General features: G+C 36.2%; 1 protein-coding gene across 5 annotated transcripts in view; it reads right to left on the bottom strand.

The window, feature by feature from the left end:
• Positions 1-334: 334 nt before the first annotated feature.
• The window catches only part of CLASP1 (cytoplasmic linker associated protein 1), a 201,066-nt gene continuing 175,812 nt past the window's right edge, over positions 335-25,588 (bottom strand). For all 5 annotated transcript variants that reach the window (XM_088146424.1, XM_088146425.1, XM_088146422.1 and 2 more), the window contains 7 exons: positions 21,493-21,643; positions 19,867-20,113; positions 18,712-18,902; positions 16,725-16,853; positions 12,492-12,698; positions 4,943-5,059; positions 335-2,796 (listed from right to left, as the gene is read on the bottom strand). In XM_088146424.1, the coding sequence (XP_088002550.1) occupies positions 2,710-2,796; positions 4,943-5,059; positions 12,492-12,698; positions 16,725-16,853; positions 18,712-18,902; positions 19,867-20,113; positions 21,493-21,643 (1,129 nt within the window). In that variant the 3' untranslated portion in view covers positions 335-2,709. The remainder of the gene's footprint in view (positions 2,797-4,942; positions 5,060-12,491; positions 12,699-16,724; positions 16,854-18,711; positions 18,903-19,866; positions 20,114-21,492; positions 21,644-25,588) is intronic.

Below are 25,588 nucleotides of genomic sequence, written 5' to 3' on the forward strand. Positions count from 1 at the left end.
AACTAGCTGTTGCAGAGCGTGTTAACTTAGCAGTCTAAGTGCACAAATGTAATATGTAATTTCTACACATTTTCCCTATGAAAATTACCATTTGGAATGGCATTATGTAGAACTGCTTTCTGATGCATCTTTTATACCACAGTCATGTTCCTGATCAAATACCCAATCTCAAACACACAGCTATATTTTGAATGCCTGCACAGATCTAAGATTGTGTACGTGTGATTCAAATGTGATTTGGAGTTTAAGAAAGTATGTTTAAAACAAGCATTTTAACAACATGATCTTGAAGGTATTCTTTTATCATTAAAGGGAATGCAAAGAAATAGTGCAAAGAAGCTCCCATAAGGACTTAAATTTAATTTTCTTTTATTCTAGGGCAAACTCAGAAAGTTTTATTATTTTTTTAGCAAATTCTATCATGTAAATGTTAACATAAAAACATCTGTACATTTGCCATGATACACTCAAAGTGAAACAAATAAGATATAAATACAAGATATGGATGTAACATGACAAAGCGCAAAAAAAAAAAAAGGAAAATAAAATAAAATAACCAACCCAAAATCAAAATTAAATACATGCGCATGAACACTGTGCCAAGAAACTTTTTCTGATGGCTGACTGTTTTGATAAGCTTTGCCAGCCCGTCCTTCCCATTTAAAACATTATTATTGTTAGCAAACTTTTTCTGCGTTCTACAAATATTTCTCTGTTGTCCTTTAATACGAACCATTACACTTGATAAATAAAGGGGCTGGGAGGGTGATAGAAAGAAGATTTATGTAACAATGTTGCAAGGTACATTACTTATACAGGTTACTGAGAGCTAACAGGAAGTGATAGAAAAGTCTTGTATTGTAATCCAGCAAGCACACGTAGTGTACCTTTTCAAAGAAAGCCACATGCCTCAGATAATTCAGCACTACATTAAGAGACGGACAGGATTTAGATGGTGAAAAGGGTTGCGCAGGGTCGTATACTCCCACCCTGGGTACACTGGTGCCCCATCAGAACAGAAGCATCCCCATCTAAGGCAACCCAATATCAGGCAGGTTGTTCTGTGCAAATTTTCAGATATAATGGCCTGAAAAGGGAAGGGACATGGGACAATGGAGAAGACCCCGAAGGAAATAACATCTTTTTTTCTCGAAAAGTTAAAGCCCTGTCTAAGAAGGCAGCAAGAGAAAAAGCAGCTGCACACATCTGGACCATGCTGGGGGAAGAGGGAGCCCTCTATTCTGGCTCTCTCTCTCTCTGTGCCAACAGCATGCAGATCTAACTCCATCAGCATGGATGGAATGGTAGCTAAAGAATCCTTCTGCCCAGAGCATTTAAATATGTCTTACATTCTCCAATTGTACAGCTTTAAAGAAGGCAAATTGTTGCAGATTAAGCTAGCCCTTTGAGCACTGCCAAAAAAAAAAAAAAAAAGGTAATGTCTGAAATTCTAAGATGGAAATAATTCGATAGATATGCTGGGCACACAAAAACTATTATAAATAATTCAGGCTGAATGGGAGCAGAAGGAGGCCATCCTGGAGTACTCAAAGGATGGACGACTCCTGATGAGTGAAGGTGAATGTTAAAAGAACAAGTGTCGCACTAAGGAACATTAGCTGACAAACAAAAGAAATCCTTTAGGAAGGAAGGAAGGAAGGAAGGCAGGCAGGCCTGGTTATCTGTGTTGCAGCTCCCAGGAAGCCAATCAGAGCTTTGGAAAGTACATGTTTCTCATGGAACATCGAAGCAGCAGTAGTAGAATGTCACACGTATCTCCCAGGAGACAGGTTTCTCTGACAGCAACATTAGGTCTTGACCAGTATACAGGCATTACAGTGCATCCAGTCTCAGTGCATACTAACAGATTTCTGTTGTTACAGAAGGAATACCGTAAATACTGTAACAAAACAGAGCTCCATTAAAACAAAGAAACAAACAGTAAAACTGTGTCAGGTAGGTTAGAACTGGGAATATTAAGAGCAATTTGCAATTTCAAACATTTTGAAAAATATGTTGAAATACACTGAGAAGAAATTGTAAACTGAGTTGTCTGTGCAGAGGCAGCTCTTGAATCAGTTCTACAAAACTAACCATATTGCCCTGTATAGATTGTACTGTTTTATATTTGCTCAGGGTTCCTTGAATTTTCATGACCTTTGCCACACAGATGATTAAGTTAAAAAAAAAAAAAAAAAACTAGTTGAAGGGCTTGATTTTATAGTCTGTATAGATTTTGTCTGAAAAAACGGCAGATCATTCCAACTTTTAAGCTCAGTTCTAAAACGATGCTTGACAATTGGGGAAACTAGAGTAACTAGTTAAAAGTATGACTATAATACAAATATAGTCTAATATAAATTCAAGCTCTCCATCAATATCAAAGAAATCTGTTTGATAAAACACCAACATGTTATATAGCTCTGGGACTACTTCAGATCTTAGTAGAGACAGTATGTAACTGCAATGTATTTAACCATAGTACACTATTGCCTTGTTTTTAATGAAAACTGCAATCCAGGCCTTGCTTCCCTTATATTCAATTCCAAGAATCTCCTACAATAAAAAGCTTTAAAAGGACTAAAAATACTGATTGCAATAAATATTTGCATGGCCTCCATCAGCGGATGGAGCGTGCTGATGAGGGAAGGGTTTCTGAGAGGCACAGTTGATTGTTTCTATGTCTACACATATGTCCAAAGGTCTCCATTAACTGTGTGTAGAAACATCTGAAGATGAGCTGCTGTTGCTGTTGGTAGTCTGGGCTCTCTTTATGTACAAATTCAAGAGCTTCATCTGAAAAAGGACAAAAAAAAGGAGCTTTCACACTTTTTAGTTATTTTCATCATTTCAGAGCAGGTCATTAAGAATTGTTATTTATTTTTATTATTTGTTTACTGCCATAATCAAGGGAACACTTACCGAAGTAGCTCTCCCCAAAAAGGGAACTTGTGTATTTTTCATGCAAGTAGAACAGTACCAGCATTATTCTGGTAGATGTAATCATTGTAAATTATTTTGCAATATTTTTATTGTAGAATTTTTTGTCATTACCATTAAGAAATCCATATATTAGATTCTACAGTTCACTTCTGAAGTTCAAAAATGGAAAGCTTGCCAGGGTGATGGAATTCAGATGTCTTCCACTACTGTTTGTTTATGATACTCCTCACACTAAGAAATGTGTAACTGATACTGCACTCCTTTTCCATAAGATTTCCCATCACAAATGTATTCTCAGATTCCAGCACTTCTATCCTGAGCAAGATGTTTCTACAGAATGAGCATCATAAGTAGATTCAGGGTCAGGCTCACATAATCAAATACAAAATGAAAGGGCTACCCTCAAATAACATGATAAGTTTTAGTTTAGCTTTTAATTACTTTGGGGTTCAGCAAGCTTAAGGCTCATGAGCATCACTGCAGCCACTCCTTCCCACCAAAGTTTACTTGCTAACATCCATGGAAACAAGGAGGCTGTTGGCATTCCTAGGGCATATATCTTCCAAGGAGCCTGATGCCCCTGCTAATTCTCAATTCTCCTTTCCATGTCTCCTGGCATACTGGGTACTGTCATTTGAATGTTCTAGGCACCGCAAAGGAATTTGGTCTATTATCTCTCTCTTGCTATCACTGCCATTGTTTTATAGGAGAATAAGGACGGGTGGTCTTCAAAGTTTGAAAGAAACCTTTGGGCCCCGCTCTCTTCTGCCATCAATGGAACCTTGTCAGTGCCCAAATTTCAAAATTGGCTCCAAAATAAATTGTTTTCCTTACCTATTATAAAACCAGTTAAAGATAATTTGCACACCACTAATCCTACATTCTTAATTTGTTAATCACTACATTTATTCATCTTTAATGTTATTTTCAGCTATTAGTATCACTGGATTCAAAATGAGTATCTTTAAATTCTTTCTTTGCAGAAAGAAAAAAAGCCCGCATTTTTTAAAGAAGAAGGTATGTTGCATTAAAGAGTACTGATGTACTCAGAGACCTTTCTCCTAATTTTAATTAAATGTCTGGAGCAAGAAAATTTGATTTCCCATATATTATTTTCTGGGTTAAAATATTCTAATCCTTCTGCATGGGTAATATTTCAGTGTGGGCTCATTTAAATAGCTATTATTTGGCTTCTTTGAAATCCTGGCAAGTGCTTGATTTTATTGGAAAACATGGGATGAAAAAAAGATAGATACTCTTAATCAACTAATTATTAACAACCTTTTAAAAATCTCTGAAAGACTACAAAATGAATATAATTTATAAAAAAACATCAACATGACAAAAAAAAATATAGCTAAAGCATTTGTTTTGTTCCATATTTGATTTGGATGCTTCAGCAGCCTCTGAAATTCTGTTTACTTTGAAGGGATTGGAAAAGGATTTTATAAACCCAAATATTATCAATATTTTTTTTAAAATATCAAAATAAATTTGGATAATATATTAGAAATTTGGAACAGAGAACTAAAATATCCTGTATTAAATAAACCAGTGGTCTCAGGTTTTAAGAAATGCCAAGTATGTTTCTTATGATTTAAAAACCAGGCTAGTTCAACGTACATTTTTTCCAGGTTTATTGGCAATTTGGTTCCCAAATTGTTTCTTGCTATTTTGTGTGTGTCACAGCTCTCTATGTGTAAATCTACTAAGAGTGTGACAAACTGAAGTCAGTTGTTTAATTGACTCAAAGATATATCTGTAAAGGAGATACTTTGCCATTCATAAAACTAACGATCATCTGAAGTCAGTGGCTGAGATTCACATTTCTCTCATGTGCTACCAACTGTCATCTTGGATGCGAGTTTCAAGACTTGCCCCCTTCATTCTGTGAATGTACTTTTATATAAACATGGTTACAAGTCCTCTTCATATCATGAAGGTTGGGTTGAATAGGATAGATTCTGTAGTTAAGCCACAGAAGCGGCGGTGCGCATACCTTGCTCCCAGTCAGCTGTGCAAGATGAGGCTTCAGTTCTTCACCAATCACTGAATAGATGGCCACCAGGCAAAATACACTGGCTTTGCGAACACTGCTTTCGGTGTTGTCATAACCCTAGATACAAGATATAAACTCCCATGAGAATCAAAAACACTTTTCTTCTTTTAGTTTTAGAAACTCAAAGGATGAATGAGATGGATACATGGCATTTTTTTCAAAACAGATTTATTAAATATAACCCCCCCCCCCAAGACTGCTACATCACTGTCCATCTCTGTGCCTTTTTAAAAAAAAGTATTAAAAATTTATTGCATCATTGCAAACAAAAAGACCCTACTTTACTACAGTGTAAAAGTAAGTGACAAGTGGTTTACTGACTCCATACATAAATATAGACTCAACATGTATATTTTTAATTAGCCACATCAATTGCATGGAGATAAATGATGTTTTCTGTTAATAATTGCCTCAGATGTCTAGAAAAACGCCATAGCAGTGAGCATCATACAAAGCTAACAGTCATATTGGTCTACAGGGGGATAAAATATCCAAAAAGCATAGCCAGTAACACCTGATTAGGACCAAAAGTCTGGGGACAAGAAGGGCTGAGGAGAAAAATATTTTCTTCAAAGTAATCTGATATCCAACACTTAGCACTAAGAATGCATTCAGTGGATAAGCTTTAACTTGAGATGAAATTTAAACTTGCAAATCTGATGGTTGAAATGTTTGCCCCACATTTTGGATTTTCATCGTTGCACCTCATCTCCTATTTGTGAAATCTTTTCTGATTGCACAATTTCTGGAGACCTTTTGGAAAAGAAATTTTTCTCACTTTTGGGTGAAGATATTTAAAGTGAAAAATGGGTTTGTTAGTGGAAAAAGGAGAAATGATGCTACCTGCCTAGTTGCTAACACTCAATTTCTGAGACATGATCTGGGGATGCTATGGGAGTTTGGTGACCACAAGCTGGTCTAACCCAATAAAATGTAGGTCCTAATGGGACATTGGGCAACAAAAGAACAGCTGCCCAATTAACTAACAAAGCCAGAATCTGCTTGGCCCCAACTTTATTTAGATTTAGAAAAGCCATTAAATCTGTCTGTTTCAGCAGACCTTGGGGGTAGGTACAGAGTGAACTGTTCTCCTGCAACTGGGATTGTTTATTTGATGGGTATTGTCTTGGTACATGATGATACAGATTTTTTATTATTATTATTATTATTGTTGTTGTTGTTGTTGTTTTGTTGTTGTTGTTATTCTGTATAGGGTGGGGGGGTGCCTTCTATTGTTTTAATCCTGTTTACATATTTTAAGTATATAAGCCACTCAGAGTCAGTACTGACTGGAGTGGCATAATGAGCTCAGTTAAGTAACTAACTAAAGTTTGCTAATAAAGCACAAAATTGGCTTTTCCAGAAATGCACAGAACAGATAGAAAAGTCCATGTACAAAACTGGGTCCTGAAGGGTTTTAGATTAAGCTGTTTATTTTTTTTTCCCATAATCACACTTTGGCCAGTAGTTGTAGCCTGTTACTTTCTAGCAGACAAGCAGATCATTCAGCTTTGTAAGGCAGCATTGTAGCTAATTAATTCCAGGAAGACCACATCAACCTTATGTGAGACATAGAAAGAATTCCTCTATTTGCAATTTTCAAAATTCAAGAACCAACTGTGATTTCTAAGTAATTCTACTGTAATATTATGCCCGTTTTTGTTTAGTGCAATAATAACAGTAGAATGGTCTGCCAAAGGGGAGAAAAAAATGGAGATTAAAGTAGTACTAAGACCAAATATTGAAGCATGATACTTAAGTTCTAACATTTCAGCCCTGTTCAAACAGATGCAGTTCCCATTCTTTTTCATTCTATTCCTCCAAAACAAAGTCAAAATCTGTGGCTTATAAGTGTATTGAGCCCCTACTGATCAGGTTTGTTTACTTTTTGTCTTTTAGCTTCTGGATTTTCATCTTCTTCCCCATCCTAGTTTTTTCAGGGGATCGATTTGACTATTATTCTGTTTGTATTTACTAGCTCAGATCACTATTAAGAGTGATCAAAATATAATTAAGTTGCACATGCTAATCATTAGATTTATGTCTGAAAGAAAGATGATTCAAAGTAGTTCTTTGGTTCAGTCCAAAACTCAGACCTAATTCAGCAGTATTTGGGAAAGAAATTTATGTGGAATCTTATTTGCAGTTAAATGATTAAATGATCCATTGCTTTGAATAGGCAACTGTTTCCACCTTATCATAGTTTGTTAGTCTGCCTTAGTTTTATACGAAAATGTAGGAACTATGGGATGGGAGGAGAAGAAATCACAACATGTAGGTCTTTTGCTTGTTATGCGGAGAGACTGCCCTCTCAAATAAAGTACAACATATAAACACACGCATAAGTACATCGTCCTTAATTTAGTTGTCTAGCTTCCTGCAGCCCTCTAGCCTAATTTTATCTATCTTTTGCAATCAATCAGTTCAGATCCCTGGCAAAGTGATCTACCTTTCCTTGACAGACTGCTGTGTGAAGAGAGAGAGAAAAGGAGGTGTCAGAGAAATAGAACATGGTAACCTGTTTTACCAATTGCATGCAGTCTGGTTCTCAACAGACTTAGGTGGGAATATGACAGAAAACAAGTTTCCATGCCTGATTTAAGTGAAGAGAAAGGCTGTACTCCTTCAGTCAAAGCAGAGCTTCACCAGAAGGTATCTGGCTTGTATGCAGGAATTAAATAATTATACAATCATTCTATTACATCACCTTTTGAAAAGATCATAATAAAACAGAGACATGCTGAGCTTATGTTTTGCTTATGCCCTGGGCTCAGAGTGACCTCTGTTGGGAGAAGGTTACAAGGAACTTCAGCCCATATTTCCAGTTTTTTTCACTCTTACCTATTACTGGGACAGCCCCTGCTGGGGCACAGTATTCATAAGACAAATCAGATTAGGTTTCCTTTTCACAAATGGAGCAGGAGGATAAAATAGCCATGTTTTACATTTCTAGACATATGATTCAGGTAAATGTCTAGGGTTCTGTTTCTCATAGTGCCTGGCAACTGTAACAGTGCAGAGAAGTAGTTGCCTATAGCTTTCAACTATATGCAATCTTTGCCTTTTAATACTTTCTAATTGTTTGGAAAAGATGAACTACCTCAACTCAGCAAAAGAGTATGCCATCACTTACTAAAAAGAAATTATAATTATGCTCAGAATAAGTCATAATATCCTATTCCAGTTTGACAAGATGACTTGTTGCCCTGACTTACACAATTCCATGTGTTTCTTACACTGTTTTTATGGCTTTTATTAATTCCATGTAATATGACAAAAAACTGAAAAAGGAAAAAAAAAAGATCAAGCCGTAGTCACATAGTCAAAGTGTGACACTATTCATCATCACTATGGCCTTGGTTTGACTTTAGCCTTTAGTAAGGGACTTAGTAAAAAAGCATTTTTTAAAAAGTTCATGTGCTACTCCCCTTAATCTGATTTACTCAGAAGGAATGCTTTCTCTTCTGCCTCATTTTGCAGTTTGGTAAAACAGTATTTCAACAATATTCACCTTGCAATGTCCTCAGAACTAAATACTGTCACCCACAGTAACCAGGCACTATACATTATCACTAAACATCTCACTGAAAAGGAAACAGCTCAGCACTATGTGAGATCTTACAAAGGATCTCCCCTCACATTGGGCATACCAGAAGTATTTCATTTCTTTCTAAAGAAAATACATGTTCCTCAACAAAACCAAACTGATCAGCAAGCTAACTTGTATCCTGATAGCCACCCTTCTAAATGCATAAAATCACTCTATGTACCACTACATGGTATGTCTACAAGTTACTCAACTCATAGTCAAACTAAATAGGCTATTTCACACTCCTTTAGAATACTGAGAGTGTGCCTAACAGAGATCAAAATCCCATTCTAGCACTGAAGATGTTACCTAGCCGGGTAATGAAATGTTTGCAAGAAAAGAACCAAGCTCAGAGAACCCCAAGGACTCCACAGATCAAAATCGATTGATTTTCAGGCATGCAACCGGAATCACGCAGACAAAAGATGTGACCCAGAGAGCAGGGAAAGCCTAACAAGAACAACTGAATGAGTAGTTCAGAGCTAAACTATATAATACGTGGTAATGTGTGTAAAAACCAACTGGTAGTTCATTTTTAAAACATGAAAAATGGCCTTTGGAGTCTATGATTCCAATGGAATGAAAGGAACTAGGAAATTTTTATGAATGATCAGTTTTCTGCTCAAAACTAGCCACTTAGGAATTCTAGGTTTAAAAATAACAACTCAGCAGGCTTCATACATTTAACAGCTTGTGTGGCACATCTCCCCTTAGCTACCCTTTGGGAAAAGAACTGTAAATTCCAAAAGGCACCAGTACCTATTTACGAAACCTAAGGATTGGGCAAGAACAGCTACCATTTATGTTTAAACAAGCACATAGGCAGCTATTAATGTGTGAACCAACACTTGTAGTTTATAAATCATGGGGAGCAGCTTTGCATTATATGAGAATCAGATTACAATGGACTGTTCAACAAACCCTGGTTAAAACTAACTCTGGCTTAGTATGTGAACCACTCCGATATGAAATCATTTTGTAGGTATATGAATTCAGTCTTACTGTTATCATTCATTACATCTGACCCAAAAGATGTGGCACTTAATTGTTTTTATTTTATACATGTATGCATTCAATTTATGTCCTGCCTTTCTCCAAGGAGCTCAAACTCCACTCCATCCAATCTCTTTGTCAATCCACTGAGGGCATAGTAAGAAAAGCTAGTAAGCTCAGGTGTAGGGGAAATTAATGCTCAGAAAAATAAAGACAAATAAAACATAATCTGCCAGAAAAATAACATCCAATAAACAGCCACATCCAATCTAACACCTCACAAATGACAGGTAGAACACTTAAAAAACCCACAAGCATATATGGTACCCACAGAGAGAGAGAGAAAATGCACAACACAAACACAAACACGCAGAGAGAAAACCCACTCCTGGAAAACACCCACCCATTGAAGTAACTGAGAAATACAACATAGATGTCACCCTCCTTTCCGTACTCATCATGAGCATGCACAATGCTAAGCTGTCCTTTGCTAGAACACTTGATATACCATTGAGGTAACAATCAAAGAATTGGATCATAGTTAAAACAAATCCTGGGTACCATAAAATTAAAGGATGGGATACTTTGCCAGATAACCAGAGATGCTGGGTAAGTCAACTGGAACCCTACTAGAGCTTCCTTCTATAACATGGCTCTTACCTCATCACTAACTCCAAAAAGAGGTCTGCGTCTCTAAGACATAACTTGGCCCTGCCTTTATATAATTCGATACAATTCCTGATGTTAGCCAAAAGGCTGAGAAGCATTAGATATGCATCAAATACATTTTAGAGAAAGAAATCAAAAAATTTATTAAAAAAAATTATATAGCCATCCATCTTAAATACAGAATTCTGGGTGGTGAATAGTACATACAAAACAATATAAAAAACCCATAACCAATTAAAATAATCCAATAAAAAAAACAATGTTATAAAACAATTCCATAAAAACACACATGGATATTGGGCTCCCCTAACATCCTGGCCCTAACGCTTGGGGGGAAAGCCATGTTTTAACAGCCTTCTGGAAGCCCAAGTGGGTTGGGGCCACCTGAATCTCAGGGGGGAGGCTATTCCACAGGGCAGATGCTGTGACAGAGAAGGCACTCCTCCTCAGTTCTGTAAAACAGAGGTCCTGACCACCCTGTTGTATCTGCTGGAAAGCAAAGAAACCCTCAGAGATATAGTTTCACAAGTAACTTGACCCCGTGCCATATAGGGCTTTAAAAGTGATTACCAGAACCTTTAGTGCTTTAAGATTGTTAAAAAGCCCCCACTGAATACAGAGATTTTATAAATGAAACCAACAAACAAGGATGACATCCACCTCCCAACCTTATTCTGTTCTTTGAAAAACATTTTGGGAGCCCTTTGGCCACTCTGAACAAACAGCACGCAATCTAACACTGTCAGTCCCAAGTATGTAGAACTTTGATGAGAATCAAATCACAAGAAGTCCTTTAAGTCTGTCTAAAACTAAGCTTTTAAAAAAAATTGTAAGAGCATATGGTGCAGGCTTCTTTAGATGTCGTATGCTAAAACAATGGACAACAACAAAAAAAGGCTTGGCTTAATTTCCTGATTAACTTTACTCTGTATTTTCTTTCTTGGTGTTTTTTAAAAATTATTACTTTTATTCCAGAATGGCTGAAAGGCCCTTTCCTCCCCCAACTGCTATTTCAGAGCTACTAGAGAATCTGCTTGGCCCGAGGGGATAGGAGAGAGAGGACAGAAGAACCTGTCCTTAAGCAAACTGGTTGAGGAGGAAACACCACAATAAATCAGGTGAGATACTTCAACCTTCAATTAGCCTGTGAGAAGCAAGAAAGACAATGAGTGCAAATAAAGGACTTCTTCAAAACCTCACCAACAATGTTGGTATTCTCAGATTTTATATTAACTTTATCATCCACTGCTTCAAGCCTTTTACTGGAGAGGTGATTCATAAGACCAGTCAAAGCCAGAGAGAAACTTACTGGTACTAAGACTGGCTATACAGAGCCTTGTGCCTCAGAGACAGGGGCGGGGGCGAGGGGAGAGGGAGAGAGAGAGAGCAGCAGACTCCAAGAATTTTACTTGAACAATGTCACAGGATTAGAGATTTCCTTAGTCTGTCTGTGACCATTTGGCAGAAACTGACCTTCCTTCACTAAACAACTAGGGAGGTTCTGTTTCTTCCTTTGAGAGTTTCCAGAATGAGTTTCTCTAAATAAACAAAAACTTGCCTGAACAAAATATTTAGTGAAGGTGATAAAGGAAACTCAACCATTCTTTGATTGCTGCTGTCTGAAAATAACAAATAGTGTAGGCCTGAAAAAAATTGTGAAAGTTGGAGGTCCTACTGTTTGCCACACCTGAAGGCTATTAAAGATAAGTAAAGCAGCAGTGGGAAATAAATAGAAACATTTATTCAATAAACTTTTTTAAAAAATCCCAACAGGGCTGGAGAACAGGGTTGAGTAAAGGAGGATTGGACAGGGACCCTCTCCTGGCCCTTGAAGCCATCCATTTTTCCTGTGCAAAGAAGTGCTCCATATAAAACAGAATGGTTTATCAAGTCAACAGAAGTTGCCCTGTGGAGCCATGGAAAGGATGCAGGTGGAACAAAGCTGATTCCACTAACAAGACATCTGTTTCTGCACCTTTGCTTCCACCTCGCTTTTCCATCCAACAAGATGCAATAAGGCTGGCAATGCAAGAAAGGGGGAGGAGGGTGGCTTTGGATGGACTTATGGCTGAAATGGGTCCTTAGCACAAACATTCCTCATATGCATTAACCTCTAATTCCTACTATTATTTCATTCAATTTAATTAGTCTTATAATTTGTGAGATGCCAATATAAAATAAATGAAAATGTTATTTGCAGCTTGGAGCAATTGAGCAATCCCATACACAGAAGCATACCTGCAACAACCCAGGGATGATGTCTTGTAGGAGCTGATGCAATGACTCCTTTGAGATTCTTTCAATGACTTTAGTTTGCATTTTAATAGCAGCCAGATTAATTGGATAGTCAGCTGTTTGAATGATGGGACAGAGCACTTTGATGCACTGTTCTGGGTGGATGGAGCTGGCCAGAGTGGAAGCTGCTTCCTCAGCAGCTCTCACAACCTACAGTGGGATTGGGAAGGGGAAGAAGAGAGAATGGTTAAAGTTACAGCGTTACAGAAAATACGTATGTTTCCATCCTTGAGAACCATGAGCATAGTCAACTGCAAGCTTAGAGCTATGATATTATACTGATTGTTCTAGAGATTGGACATTTCTGAATACATTTTTCTATCAGAACACTGAAAAAAAATGCTGGCATTGGAAACATTCTTCTGTATTTACAAAACATGTCAGAAGAACTCATTATTGCAGATCAACATACTAAAGAAAACATTAAGGAGAAAATGGGTGCGACTGTTTCCTGATTCCAATGACTTACCTTAAATTTGTATATTCTGCATTTTAGGGTAGGATGGTAACTGTGCAGATCTTCATTGTAATAAATGAAGAGTGTTATGTTACTACTGAGAAAATGAAGTTAAAATAATATATTTATTTGTCAAAATGATTTGCTTGCTCTGAATACAATAAGCTGTATTCAGATATCCATCATAAATAACAGATGTATTTTCTACCTAGAATTTATTCTGGTTAGCATATCCTATACATATGTAAGAATTGCAGAAGGAATTGTGAAGCACAGGATAGATTTTCACATAGCAATCTAGCTGCCTATTCCAATGTTATTCAAATGTGAATCAGTGTGTTCAACATTTTTATTCACTCACTTGTTCAACGGACTAAATGTTAGTATAAATGCATTTTCTTTCATTGTCATACTAAATCATTCATAACACAGATACATAACATATACCTCCCCTTACATATATACACATAACCTCCATACATATTGTGTGTATATATATTTCACTCATAATAACTGGTACAAAAATGTTATAAACAAGAAAATACAAAGAGTTTAGCTACTGTACACTCATGAGAATGAAGGCTGCTTGAAGTGTAAAATTAAGCACAAAAATATAGATGGTTTAGGATAAAAATGTTAACATATTTTCATAATTCAGCATTGTAAACTTATACAAAATTGGAAGGAGCCAGTTAGCTCATCAAGTCCATGATCAGGACATCTCTACCTAGCCTTTGCTTAAAGCTGTCCAACAAAGGGAAATTCTACTGTTTATGTGGTTATACTAATAGAAAAGTGATTTCTGTCTCATAACTTTCACTTGAATATACCTCCCCATAACTTAAATCATTATTCCATATCCTGCACTCTGTAACAACAGAGAACAAGTCAGGATTCTCTTCTGAGCTTTCAGGTACTGGAAGAATGCTATTTCATCCTCCTTGCAGTTGACTTTTTGAAAAGCTAAAGATTCTGTTCTCACAGAATTTTAAGTTTCCAATGCCCTGATCCTTCTTTGCATAGTTCCAGGTTGTGTGAATCCATCTTAAAGTGTGGTGTTCTGAACTGGACACTGTGTTCAAGGTAAGATCTTGACCAATGCAGAATAAAATAGAATAGTCATCCCTTTGAATATGATTTCTAGACATATGCTTCAGACATATGTTTAATTCTACAATGGATCCCAGAATTTTCAGAAGAAAATTGATGTAGTGAATTAAAATTTTAGTAGATTCCCTTTTAGCTCAATACAAGCTAAAGTCCGGAGCAAAAGTCCAGAATTCATCAGTATTTAAATAAGAAGCAGCAGCAGCAGGGGAGTGATTTTCATTTCTTCCTAGAATAATAACTAAACTGGAGCAATATAAAAAGAGAACTCAGCATTTGGCCAGACAAGCAATATCTATCCTGGGTCCAAGGATATGCCTTTATTTCCTTGCCCCCATTACTAGGACATAATAGAATGGTAGAATGGACGGCTTATGCTAGAAAGATATTGAGTGCAAGGATTCCTTAAGAAATGGAAATCCTGCCAAAAGGAGAACAAAAAAGAATATAAGTTGTGCTAAGGAAATTCAAGGAAATAAAAAGTCAAAAAAGTGTTCTATTGCTAATAATCAACAATAAAAAAATATTTAACTATATCAAAAGGAGGAAACAGATAAAAGGAGGCAGTTGGATGACAATAAAATAAAAGGAGGAATAAAGGAGGAATAAGCAGAAAACATAAAAATTATTTGTGTCTATTTTCAATGCAAAAGATACAGGACAGTATTAATGGTGATATAGTTATTTTTAGGAAATGAGTCTAAAGGCTCAAGACAAAATGTAGTAACAAAGGAAGTTGTAGGCAAACAAGCAAATCATTGAATCCTGATGACATCCATGCAAGAGTTATTAAAGCAATCTTATTTAAAATGGCAGAACTTTACAACATGTTTTTAAGATCAACTACTCTACTATATATTGGAAAGTGGACGATATAATATCATTTTAAAAAGGGTGTTGGGGATCCAGGAAATTACAGGCTAATTGCTTTAATTCATATTCTGGACTAATTGTAAAAAACTTTCTTAAATTAAAAAAGTTAAGCAAACAAAATGAAAAACCTTGCTGAAGAAGATTCAGCACTGCTTCCTTAAGTTAAAGCCTGTCTCACCAACCTCCAGATTTCTTTGACAATATATAGATAGTGCTGGTTCCTTAGATATTGTTCAAAAGTTTTTCAACAATGTTTGCCCTTCCTCCGTCCCTCCCTCTGCAATTCCTCAACTACATTCAATTACATTGCAAACCACCAGCTGCAAGTGCAAAATGTCCATGTATGAATTTGGCCAAAATAAAAGATGTTGGAGAAGGCAAGGTTTCCCACATCACTTGCACAGGTAATTCAGAAAGAAACACAAAGTCAAGGTGAGACAACAAGAATGTACACTAGGGAGAAGCCTGCCAATAAAGGCACTCCTTAAGAACAAAATGTTTTGTCCAACTGCTTTATCTGGAAATCTGTTACAGCTGCTGCTAATTGTGGCTACACACACACAAAACACTGTTGTATAAAGGCTCTGATTCCAAGAAAACATAATAAAGACATGCTGATTTATTAAAAGGATTAAATATTTCCTGGCCCTTCTTTTTAAGACAATGCTTATGCCTTTTGTTCCCATGTTGCTTGCTTGCTTAAGTAAGTCATAATGTGTTTAAAACCACAATCCTGTAAACAGCTAAATGGCTATATAGCGCAGCTTATTCTGTTAGTCCTATTTTGTGGTGAAAAGCTCTCTTTTTTGTTTCTGTATGTAAAAGTTCTCACAATATTATACAGAACTGCATATGCTTAACTCTACTGACTTCAGTTAGAAAGGTTGCAGTCCTGTATTGTACCTGGAGAGTCATGGTATAAGCATGTAAAAATGTATGCAGGACTAAAGTGAATTAAAAACAAATATCAGTAAGAAAATCTGGTGTGGATTAAGTATAACATGTAAGTTGTTGAAATTGGTTCAGAGTTTTCATATTCTTCATTCATCTTCTTTGTCACTGATGCTCTGGGCAAGAAATGACAAGCTTTTTTGGTCTTGGGGAACAACAATGACCTTCTATCCTGCTTGAAGGATACCAAGAATGTCTGCAAATAGATGGGTCTGAAATTTTTGGACCTAAGGGTATTTTTTATTTTTCATTTGGGGAAACCTGGGATAGACTAAGTCAAAATGGGTGCTTTAACTTTGGTCCTTAAAGCCCCAAACCCTGAAACATGTACTCATCAAGGTGGTTTTGCAGGACCTAGAGGCTGTAGATGGAGTGCTGTAGGGCCACATATGGCTTAAAGGTGGCTCCCCATGCTTTAGTCCTTCACACTAGATAACCAGGGTAGTTTCTTTAAAGGAATCCCAGAAGACCCACAAGAAAAGTTAATTTAGGGCCATAGCCAATAATGTATGGAATCAGAGCTATGGGTTAGGAGTTCCATTAAGGTATGGTTTATTTTTCTTTTCCTGTACCATCCCTATTCTTCATATAACTTCTGTCTCAACCCATAGATACCAATACAAATAGGAAGTTCTTAATAAACCTTTTATTACCATCTCCAATGCCATTTAAACTTACTGGCTCATTATAGTTTTGTTTTGATCAAGGCGCTATTGGAATTAATAGTAAAGCATGATCTATAGACACATACACTGATTCTTAAAGTATAACATGACAATCAGAATTACCTCTTTATGAGAATCTTTATGCGCTTCTAGGGTCTTCATGATAGTTAGTTCAGCATAGTTCTTAAATCTTGCAGGTTGGTTCCTCAGAATTTCTCTCAAAACTCTTAGTGCCAAGGCTCGTATCGAATGCTAAATCAAAAGAAGCAGCACATCTTGAAAAGATAATTCATCTTTTCAGAATCATTAATACAAGGAATGCATTGGTTGACTAGAACTGATACATGTTTTATATTATATAAAATCAAGTTTTTAAATCAGAAAAAATCAGATCACAAGGCTTAGAAGTGAACATGACAGCAGCCTTGCATTATGGGTCTAAGTTCATTAGCAAAACTCAATAGCATGTTTATTTGAGAACCAGGTAGCTGCTAATAAATATTGGGAGCTTTTATGTCAAGTATGAGTGGAAGGTATAAAATAAGCCACCCAATGAAATGTGTATCAAACAGAACAAGAGACAGGGATTTACCATATACCCAGCTCTGATTCTGTCTCTTTTTGAAATACATAAAGAATCCAAAAACTCAGTTAAGTTTCATTTCCTTCCTCCTATTTAGTAACAAAGACCAATACTGTGTTATTAGTAACACAAGAAGCTAAAGCAGTGTTCCACGTTTTGCAGAAATACATCTATTTCACATTTCTTTTGGAAATCAATATTAGTTTTTGTCATTCAGTCTGTTGTCGTCCCAGCCCTGATAGTCACCAACACTTTTATCCAGGAAGATCATTATTAGTGAGAATATTAAAATAACATCTCAGGTTATGTAACTGTTGGGATGTATTTTTGGATGAGAGCCATTTCAACCATTGCCTACAGTTTCAACACAGAGGCCTATGGTTTAGCTTCCTCAGACTGAACTTTGTAAGTACGTCCTCATGCTTTGGTATTCATCGCTGCAATTCCCAAGCTAATACTTGATTCATCCCAATTTAATCTTCAGACACCTCAGTGATAACCAGAACTGGCAGAAACAAATGGCAAAAAATAACAGGTACAAATTTTATTACCTGCTTTCAGAATATTATTCTAAAAGCATTAGATTCCATGAATGTGTAAAATCTGAAATACTGTTTCAGTCACTTATCCTGTTTTTATTAAAGGGATGGGTAAGAAAATAGATTAGCGTAATATCAATAGGTATCAATTGTTGTGCAGGATAAGCTAATTAAGTTACAATTTGTTTATTTGAGTTTAAGAAGGATGAAATAGTTCAGACTATGTCCTTCAGTGCAAAAAACTGAGGTCAGAACAATAACAACAACTTTCCAAAATCTCCCAGCATGGGCATTCAGTATGGGCAAGACTTGTTTTTGCAGTAATAAATTTACTAGCCTTTTAAGTGTCATGTTGTTGTTAAATGGCATAGCTCAGGGTATGCAACTTTTGGGGAGGCTGAGGACAACACAGCCTTAGGGTTGTATACCAAGGGCAACCCTCTAAAAAGGAGGCACACAAAAACCAAATTTAGTTTCAAGGTAAGCATATCTGATTAAAATTGAATTAAAGTTAATATAACATTTTTTGAGGGACTCTGCATATTACATTGGGTTCTCAGATTGTGCATTCCTGGCACAGTTACTCTTTGGCAGCAGCATCCGTCTCCAAACCCATGCTGATGTCCCTATCCTGTAAGTGGGACCAGCTCCCTTTTGAGGGCATCCTGGGTGGGCCCTCTCCTCAACTGGAGAGATGTCTGGCAGAGGTAATGGGTAACAGCAGTGCTCCAGCAGGCACCATGCGATTAGGAATACAAGTTTCAAGTGTCACAGTACCAGAGTGATGCTCCTTTGGAGAAACTGGGAGTGGGGTAGATATCTAGGATAATTAAATCTAACTGGCTAGCATTTCTGAGAATGTGAAGCCAAATTAAACAAAACAAAACAAAACAGAGAACACCATCTAAACATTAGCCACATATACTGTAATGACAGTCCTGGTGATAAGTATCTATGAAGCATAGCAGAGACTATGATAATATCTTACATCTTTGTCTCCAAGCGTTTCAAGTAATAAAAGCAAAATGGTCTTAAAATGTTCCTCCCAAACTCCCAGATTATCTTCTCTTGTAATCTTCAATAATTCAAGAAGGGCTCCTTTCCGTTCTTCTACCCGTTCATTATGATTGGATAATTCTTTTAAAAGATCAGCCACCAAGTCGGAATGATCAATGGGCACTGGGGGAAAAAAGTGAAAAAGTAATTTCATAGTAAAGAGAAAAAAGCAAGAATTTTAACAGGTGACGGCGGGACATATTCATAATATTTCTAACTAGTCTAGAAACATAATTTGTCTTGAGTCCTTTAAATACAAAGGTTTTATCTATAATCTAAACATATTCATTCTTTAACAATTGCTTCTTGGTGTTACTGCTTGTCACTATGTGCCCATAAAGCAATTCTGTGCAGGCAGGGGAGCCCAGATGAAAACATATAGAGTTTCTGTTCCCACGGCTTTTCTTTTAATCATGGATAGCTTTCAGCACACAATGGAATGACTTTTGGAAGGTGCCTTCTTCATTGATGTGAATGTAGAAGACCACTTACAGAATGACATGGCCCCAGTCTCACTATAAGAATTGATTTAAGGATTCAAAAAGAAGTGCTTTCATAAATGTTCCTGTACATTATGAATATCTTCATTCAAAGGACTTGAACAGTCCTAGTACCTCATCTTCCTCTATCTTGCATATTTTCTGCCACAAATAATGACGGAATACTGAAATACTAGAGTAGCTACAACATGTGAAGTGGCTCTAATAAATAAGTTGCATTTATTTCATGATGATCTCGATATTTTTGAAATTCCTGCCAGTCCCTTTCCTTTCTACAAGACTACTTACCAGAAGATGTGGGAAAACATCCTTCTATTTATCTTAGTAAAAATAGGTTGAGATCATAAAAATGTCCATAAGGTTAAACCTCAGTTCAGACGAACATCAGGATTTCCCAATGAACAGTTATGCAAATCCCATTACTCAGAGCTGCTGCATATTCCAGCAAGGCTGATTAAGAGATGATGTAAACTGAATTCAAGAAGCTAGTTTCAGTATGATGTTCTAATACAGTTTAACATCAACATGTAAATGTTAAGGGAGCAATAAGCTCAATACTGGAGTTTAGAAAATAAATGAAAACCAACCATCCCGAAGCTGATCCATATCATCATCAAACACGGCTTCCTTAAGAGCAGTCTTATCATAGGCGCTGATAGTATCAGAGTATGGATAGGGGTTGTATTCTCGAGCTCGGGGTCCAGAAAAGGCACGTGGGGGCTGGGTGTTGAGTAGGGAAGTCTTGTTATCTAGAGCCATCCTTCCTCCTTCCACAACATCACTACTTCCACGCATATCAGTGGCTGGCGAGGCTATACCATCATCTCTAGAAACCTGTAGCAATTGGTCAAAGAAATTCTGTAAAGACTACTTTATTGGGGCCAATTTTCATTACACTAGAAAGGACAACTCTATTAATACTCTAATAATATGCTACATTGCAATGGCAATCTGATTTTTAGAGGCAATCTTTATCCATTTTGAACCTTAGGACACAGCTGGTTAGTAGGTCTAAATAAGTCAGAACTTTGTTTCCACTAAACACTAATTTCAGACTGACAGTTTGTAAATGTATGTAGTATTTTTTATAAATAAGGTTTTCTTTGTCACCTGCAGCCATTCCAGTATCTTGTTACTGTTTCTCTATGCAGTGGCTGAATAATTTTGAACAAAATTGTGAACTGGATTTATTGCCAACGTTGAAGAGAGGAAGAAAATTATAAAAATATTGAATCCTATATTTGATGAGTAGTCTGGCTTCAAACACTTTGCATACTGGACTTCATTCACTTAAGCATTTCTGTGCATAAATCCAATTGCTTGATTTGCGCACCAGAAAATTGTATGTGTGAACAAATACTTGGAATAGGCTCAGCACAGCCTCCTATGCAAGCATGCTTCCCTTCCCTTCCCTTCCCTTCCCCTCCTCCTTTTGAGAGGGGGAGGTAGGAAGGGGGATCATCTCTGGAGCTTGAAACCTACAGGTGAAACTCTTGCTTTTCTTCAAAAGACAAAGCCAGTAGGGAAGAGGGATTCCTCTTGGAAAGAAGTTCATTTTGGTTCTGTCTTCTCACTGAAGAGAACACTTTACCCTTTCCTATCAGCATCATCTCTCCATGACTGAGCAGTGTACCAATCCTCTCTTGATTAGTGTGGATATCTGAATATCTGCTCAGAACTACTATATATCAAGCACTAGATTTCTAGTGACAAGAAGAATGATAGTGGATCATATACTTTTACAGCTCTGTAGATAATGTGTATATATTTTAGTTTTATATTAAAGATACTAACTTTGTGATATTCTCCTGTCATTTTCTCCATTGCAGCAAGAATTGCAAATATAAAGAGTTAAAGGAAATAGTTGTTTTAAAAAACGAAACAATACTGTATATGCATATATGAGTGTACATCAGCATCCCTCAAACTGATGCTCCTAAAGTATGTTACGACTACAGGATCTAACATTCCATGACAACAACAACACTATATGTTGCTGTGCACTGTATGTTTTTCAGTCCAGCAGATCTGCTCAAGCTGTTATATATAAATGATGCCCAGTTGACAAAGTCACCCACCCATGTGTTGCTGCTTGAAACTGAACCATGCAGAAGATGCTCAAAATGGCAAACTATTCATCTCAATATTCGATTATCACTGCTCTCAATATTTACTTCACACAAAAATTAAAAATTCTTTCAATGTCTACTTACAATGTCACTGTCCTTCTTTCCATCACGTTTGATTGGCTCATTTAGATCCTCTTGGCTACGAAAACTAAACTTTTCAATTGCTTCTGTGACTCCACGAAGAGAGCTATAAATTTCATCAGAATTTAGGTTCTCCGTGTCGTAATCCAGCATGCTGAAGAACGAACACATATGCAATGTTAAAATTAAAGAGTGGCTGCTCTGAGATTGAATTAGACTTTTTTCTTATTTGGAAAGAGATGATTTGAAACTCAGTTTTAAAACATGCAACTTTCAGAAGGCTTTTCAGACCTGAGCACCAGGAACTCAGATGTTAATTTCCAGAATGTGTAAGAACTACTGAAACTACACCTATAATTGGAGAGCAGCACAGTTGGGCCTCATCCATTGGTTGGGGGAGTAAGAGCTGTATGTTTATTATTTAAGCAAGAAACAACCATCCTTGAATTGGATATAAATGCCAACTTATAAATCAGATCATTCCGTTCTAGCTTTGAACTGATCTCTCTTTCTCTATCTAATGGGATAACAATATAGTAAATAAATAATAAGTAAATTGATTGATGACTAACTGTGATGCCACAGTTCCATGATCAACACTTAACATCCCAGCAGGTCTTTAAATGAACAGATTTCCCAAAATATTAAACTTATTCACCTATATAAAAACCCAAAGGCACAATAAAATGGACTATTTCCCCATGGAATAAAGAAGTTCTTAGTATTCTTACCTGAAACCTAGCTCTAAATATGTGATAATAATTAAAAAGAATTAGCAATAAAACTAGTCATCACGGATGCTGGAAATTAAACCTGTGGCACTACAGACTCAAGGCAAAAACTAGTTTTTGGCTTTAAATTTTATTCTACAAGGAATCCAAATGGAAGAATCTAAATATTACACCTTAATTATTCTCAAATAAAATTTTATCAGCAATGTCTCACTTTTGTCTAGTCATTTTTTTTCTTGTGCTTGCTGGAAAGAGCATTTCCTGTAGATGATCTTTTTTTCAAGAGGCCACCATAAAAGACTCTTTAAAAAGACATTTTACCCCATTGTGAATTATAATCCAAAACTAGGAAACCTGGAGGAGACCCTGCATTTTTCCACGGCCATGTTGGGGGTGGGATTTGTATGTGTTTCCCTTGCTCTGAAAGAGTGAAATTAGAATTAAGCTAAACATAAATACCTTATTTCTTTTCTCCATAAAAGCTATCAATTTCTACATCTGAAATTCATTAGTACATAAGCTTACTTGGAACATTGATCCCTAAATTCTTTTCTTTCTATTTCCAAAGTGTCTCTTCTCATTCCTTCTCAAATGCCCCATCTTTCTCTATTACAAGTTTGTGCAAGTGCTAGGACAGCTGTTAAATTAACCAGACCATATTCTCCTTTTATGATGTACATATGTGTTTAGGGGGTTAAAAAATAAAACCTTACACTTTCACTAGAATGCATGAGCAATTCTCCAGTTCAAAGTAATTATTCCTTAACTTGCTGAAATCCATATATCTGACGTATATAACAGATAACCAAGTAACCTTGGTTCTGTATCCATCCTGACAGTTGAAAGGGGCATACATTTACATATGTGTATGCATGTATGCACATATGTGTTTGTGTGGGTGTGTGTATGTGTGTACACACACATACACACACACATACATGCAGTTACAATGAGGGTAACAAATATAGCTCTCTACTCTGTCACTGATGAGTTGCTTTATATATAGAGCAGGGAGATTGTGAATAAACACAGATAACTTTCCTCTGGATCCAGAGAAAAGGGCCTACAATTAAAGAGTTCCTCCTATGACACAACAGGATCAAAACTCTATCTCTGCTAAAAGGATGTTTCACAAAATGATAACCTATTCTGAATGGCACCTCCCAAAACTTGTATTTCATTATTTAAAACTACTTGCCAAAAACAAGATTTATGTCTCATGGAAACAGTTCCAGTCCCTGGATTTCTTTCAGTGGACTCTTCCTGCAGCACCAACCCAGTTAACACTGGCTGGACTGAAGGTACATCTGGGGTTTTGGCAAAACAATAATACAGCATATCCTAAAATCTCAGCATGTGGCAGTTTGCTGTGTTGTAGCCTTTTCAAGCTAGAAAAGTAACAATTATCTTTAAAACAATTAAGTGTTTATAGATGTTATATGTGATAAACCATTCCCCACAAAAAAGGAAGTTTTACAATTCCCTGGTAGACATTACACAGGATTCTGGCAATTTTTCCTTGACAATTAGTATTTTGTGCTCACAGGTCTCAACAATATTTCTCTACATAACAATACTAATTTCAACTTGGCCACAAAATGTATCACTTTTTTTTTCTATTGATGGACAAAATGAATACCGAAAGGTAGACACCCACCTTATCATTAGTGTTCCATAACTACAACCATGGCTCTGAGAATCTGAATCAATATACTTATGATTCACACAGCTGAATCATGGAAGAAGCAAAAAATTCCCAACCCCAAATAGTTCAAATTAATCATCATCAATCCTTTTCAGCTACAAAATGGATTCATTTTCAACAAACCCTTTCAACATTGCCTCCACACCCACTGTTGATTTATTATCACTGCCTCTATCTGATGTTTCCTCCTTATACTAATTTTAGACTGTAAAGTAAGAAGCTGAATTCTGTATATATAACTGAACTATATCATATATATTGATAGTGTAATAATAGATCCATGAGAAACTCAATTTGCATCAGTTTGTATATTAGTATGCCAAGGAGAAAAAAGGTCTCATTTTGAATGATAGTCCTAGTTTTCTATTTAAAAAGATTAACTTTTTCCAACAAAGCAGTTTAGAGTCAATTTCAAACAGAATGTATTATTGTAAAATAGTAATTTGGACCACACTTATACAAATGTCTGGATTATTCCATATTACTTGTTACATGGAACAGATTTCATTAGAAACCTTAAAATAGCAGTGGCATCCAAAATCTACAAGGGAAGAACCTATTTTTTTAACCTGAGAATAAAACATCATAAAATAGTTCACAAAAGAAAGAACAGTTTAGGTGTATTATTTTTTTTTAAAAAAACTAATCACATGTACAAGCAAATGCATTTAACCAGTATAAGAACTGTATGATATAGTGTATAGATAATATGAAAACAAAGGAAAAAAAATGAAAAATGGAAGATCAATTTACAATGAATAAATAAAATACATCCTATCAATCATACAAGATAGAAAACAATGATTCATGCAGAAAATTGGAGGAGTTACAAGGAGAACAAAGAGATGAGGAAAAATGTGTGACTTTTAACTGATGTCACAATATTATTTTCCAGTGCCACAGCTTCCAACAAATACAGCCTTCAGGATTCAGAACTTGCCAATGTCTGGGATTTTACACAAATGTCCTAAGTTTAAAAACAGAATTGGCCTATAAAACAAAGGAAACTGCTTCTAATTATCAATAATCTCCCTCACATTCGACTGATGGACAAAATCTAAATCTATATCCTAAGTCCCTCATTTTTGTTTACTGATGTTGTCATAATTTTATTTTTACACAGAGTAATGTAAATAGAATAACTTACTGTAGATTTTTATCTGTACTATAATTAATAGTTTTGTGTCCCTTTCAATGTTCTCATTGTTCTGTTCTTACAGAGCTAGATACTTATCACTGCAAGCAATGATGTATTCACACATTTTCAGGCACTGATGTTAGTAATTACATCCTCAAGCTTTGCTAACAAATATGAAGATTAAGATCTACTGAATCTTCATACTGCAAGCTGCACAAATAAAGGAATACATAATGGACATATGCCAGAGAATCTCAACTTGGCCAATCACACATCTGCATAGCATGTATCCACACAGCTTAGAAACAGGTTTATGCTTTCATATTGCCATTTGTAACTTGAAATGCTATTATGTAATAGGCAGTCTCTCTTGCTGCAAATAGTATGATTTTGCCGTGGTTGACAGTGGTGATTTATAGTTAATCTTCTTGACTAAAGGGGTTGGGATTTCCAAGGTAGATCTCAGGTCTTCAATGTGTTTGCAAACACCTTCCTTGGTATTCCATCAGGCTTCTGCCCCAACTG

The sequence above is a fragment of the Python bivittatus genome, unplaced genomic scaffold (assembly GCF_059951505.1).
Source record: "Python bivittatus isolate LINGU-HERP-01145 unplaced genomic scaffold, Pbiv_v1 ctg000480_np1212, whole genome shotgun sequence".
Lineage (NCBI taxonomy): Eukaryota > Metazoa > Chordata > Lepidosauria > Squamata > Pythonidae > Python > Python bivittatus.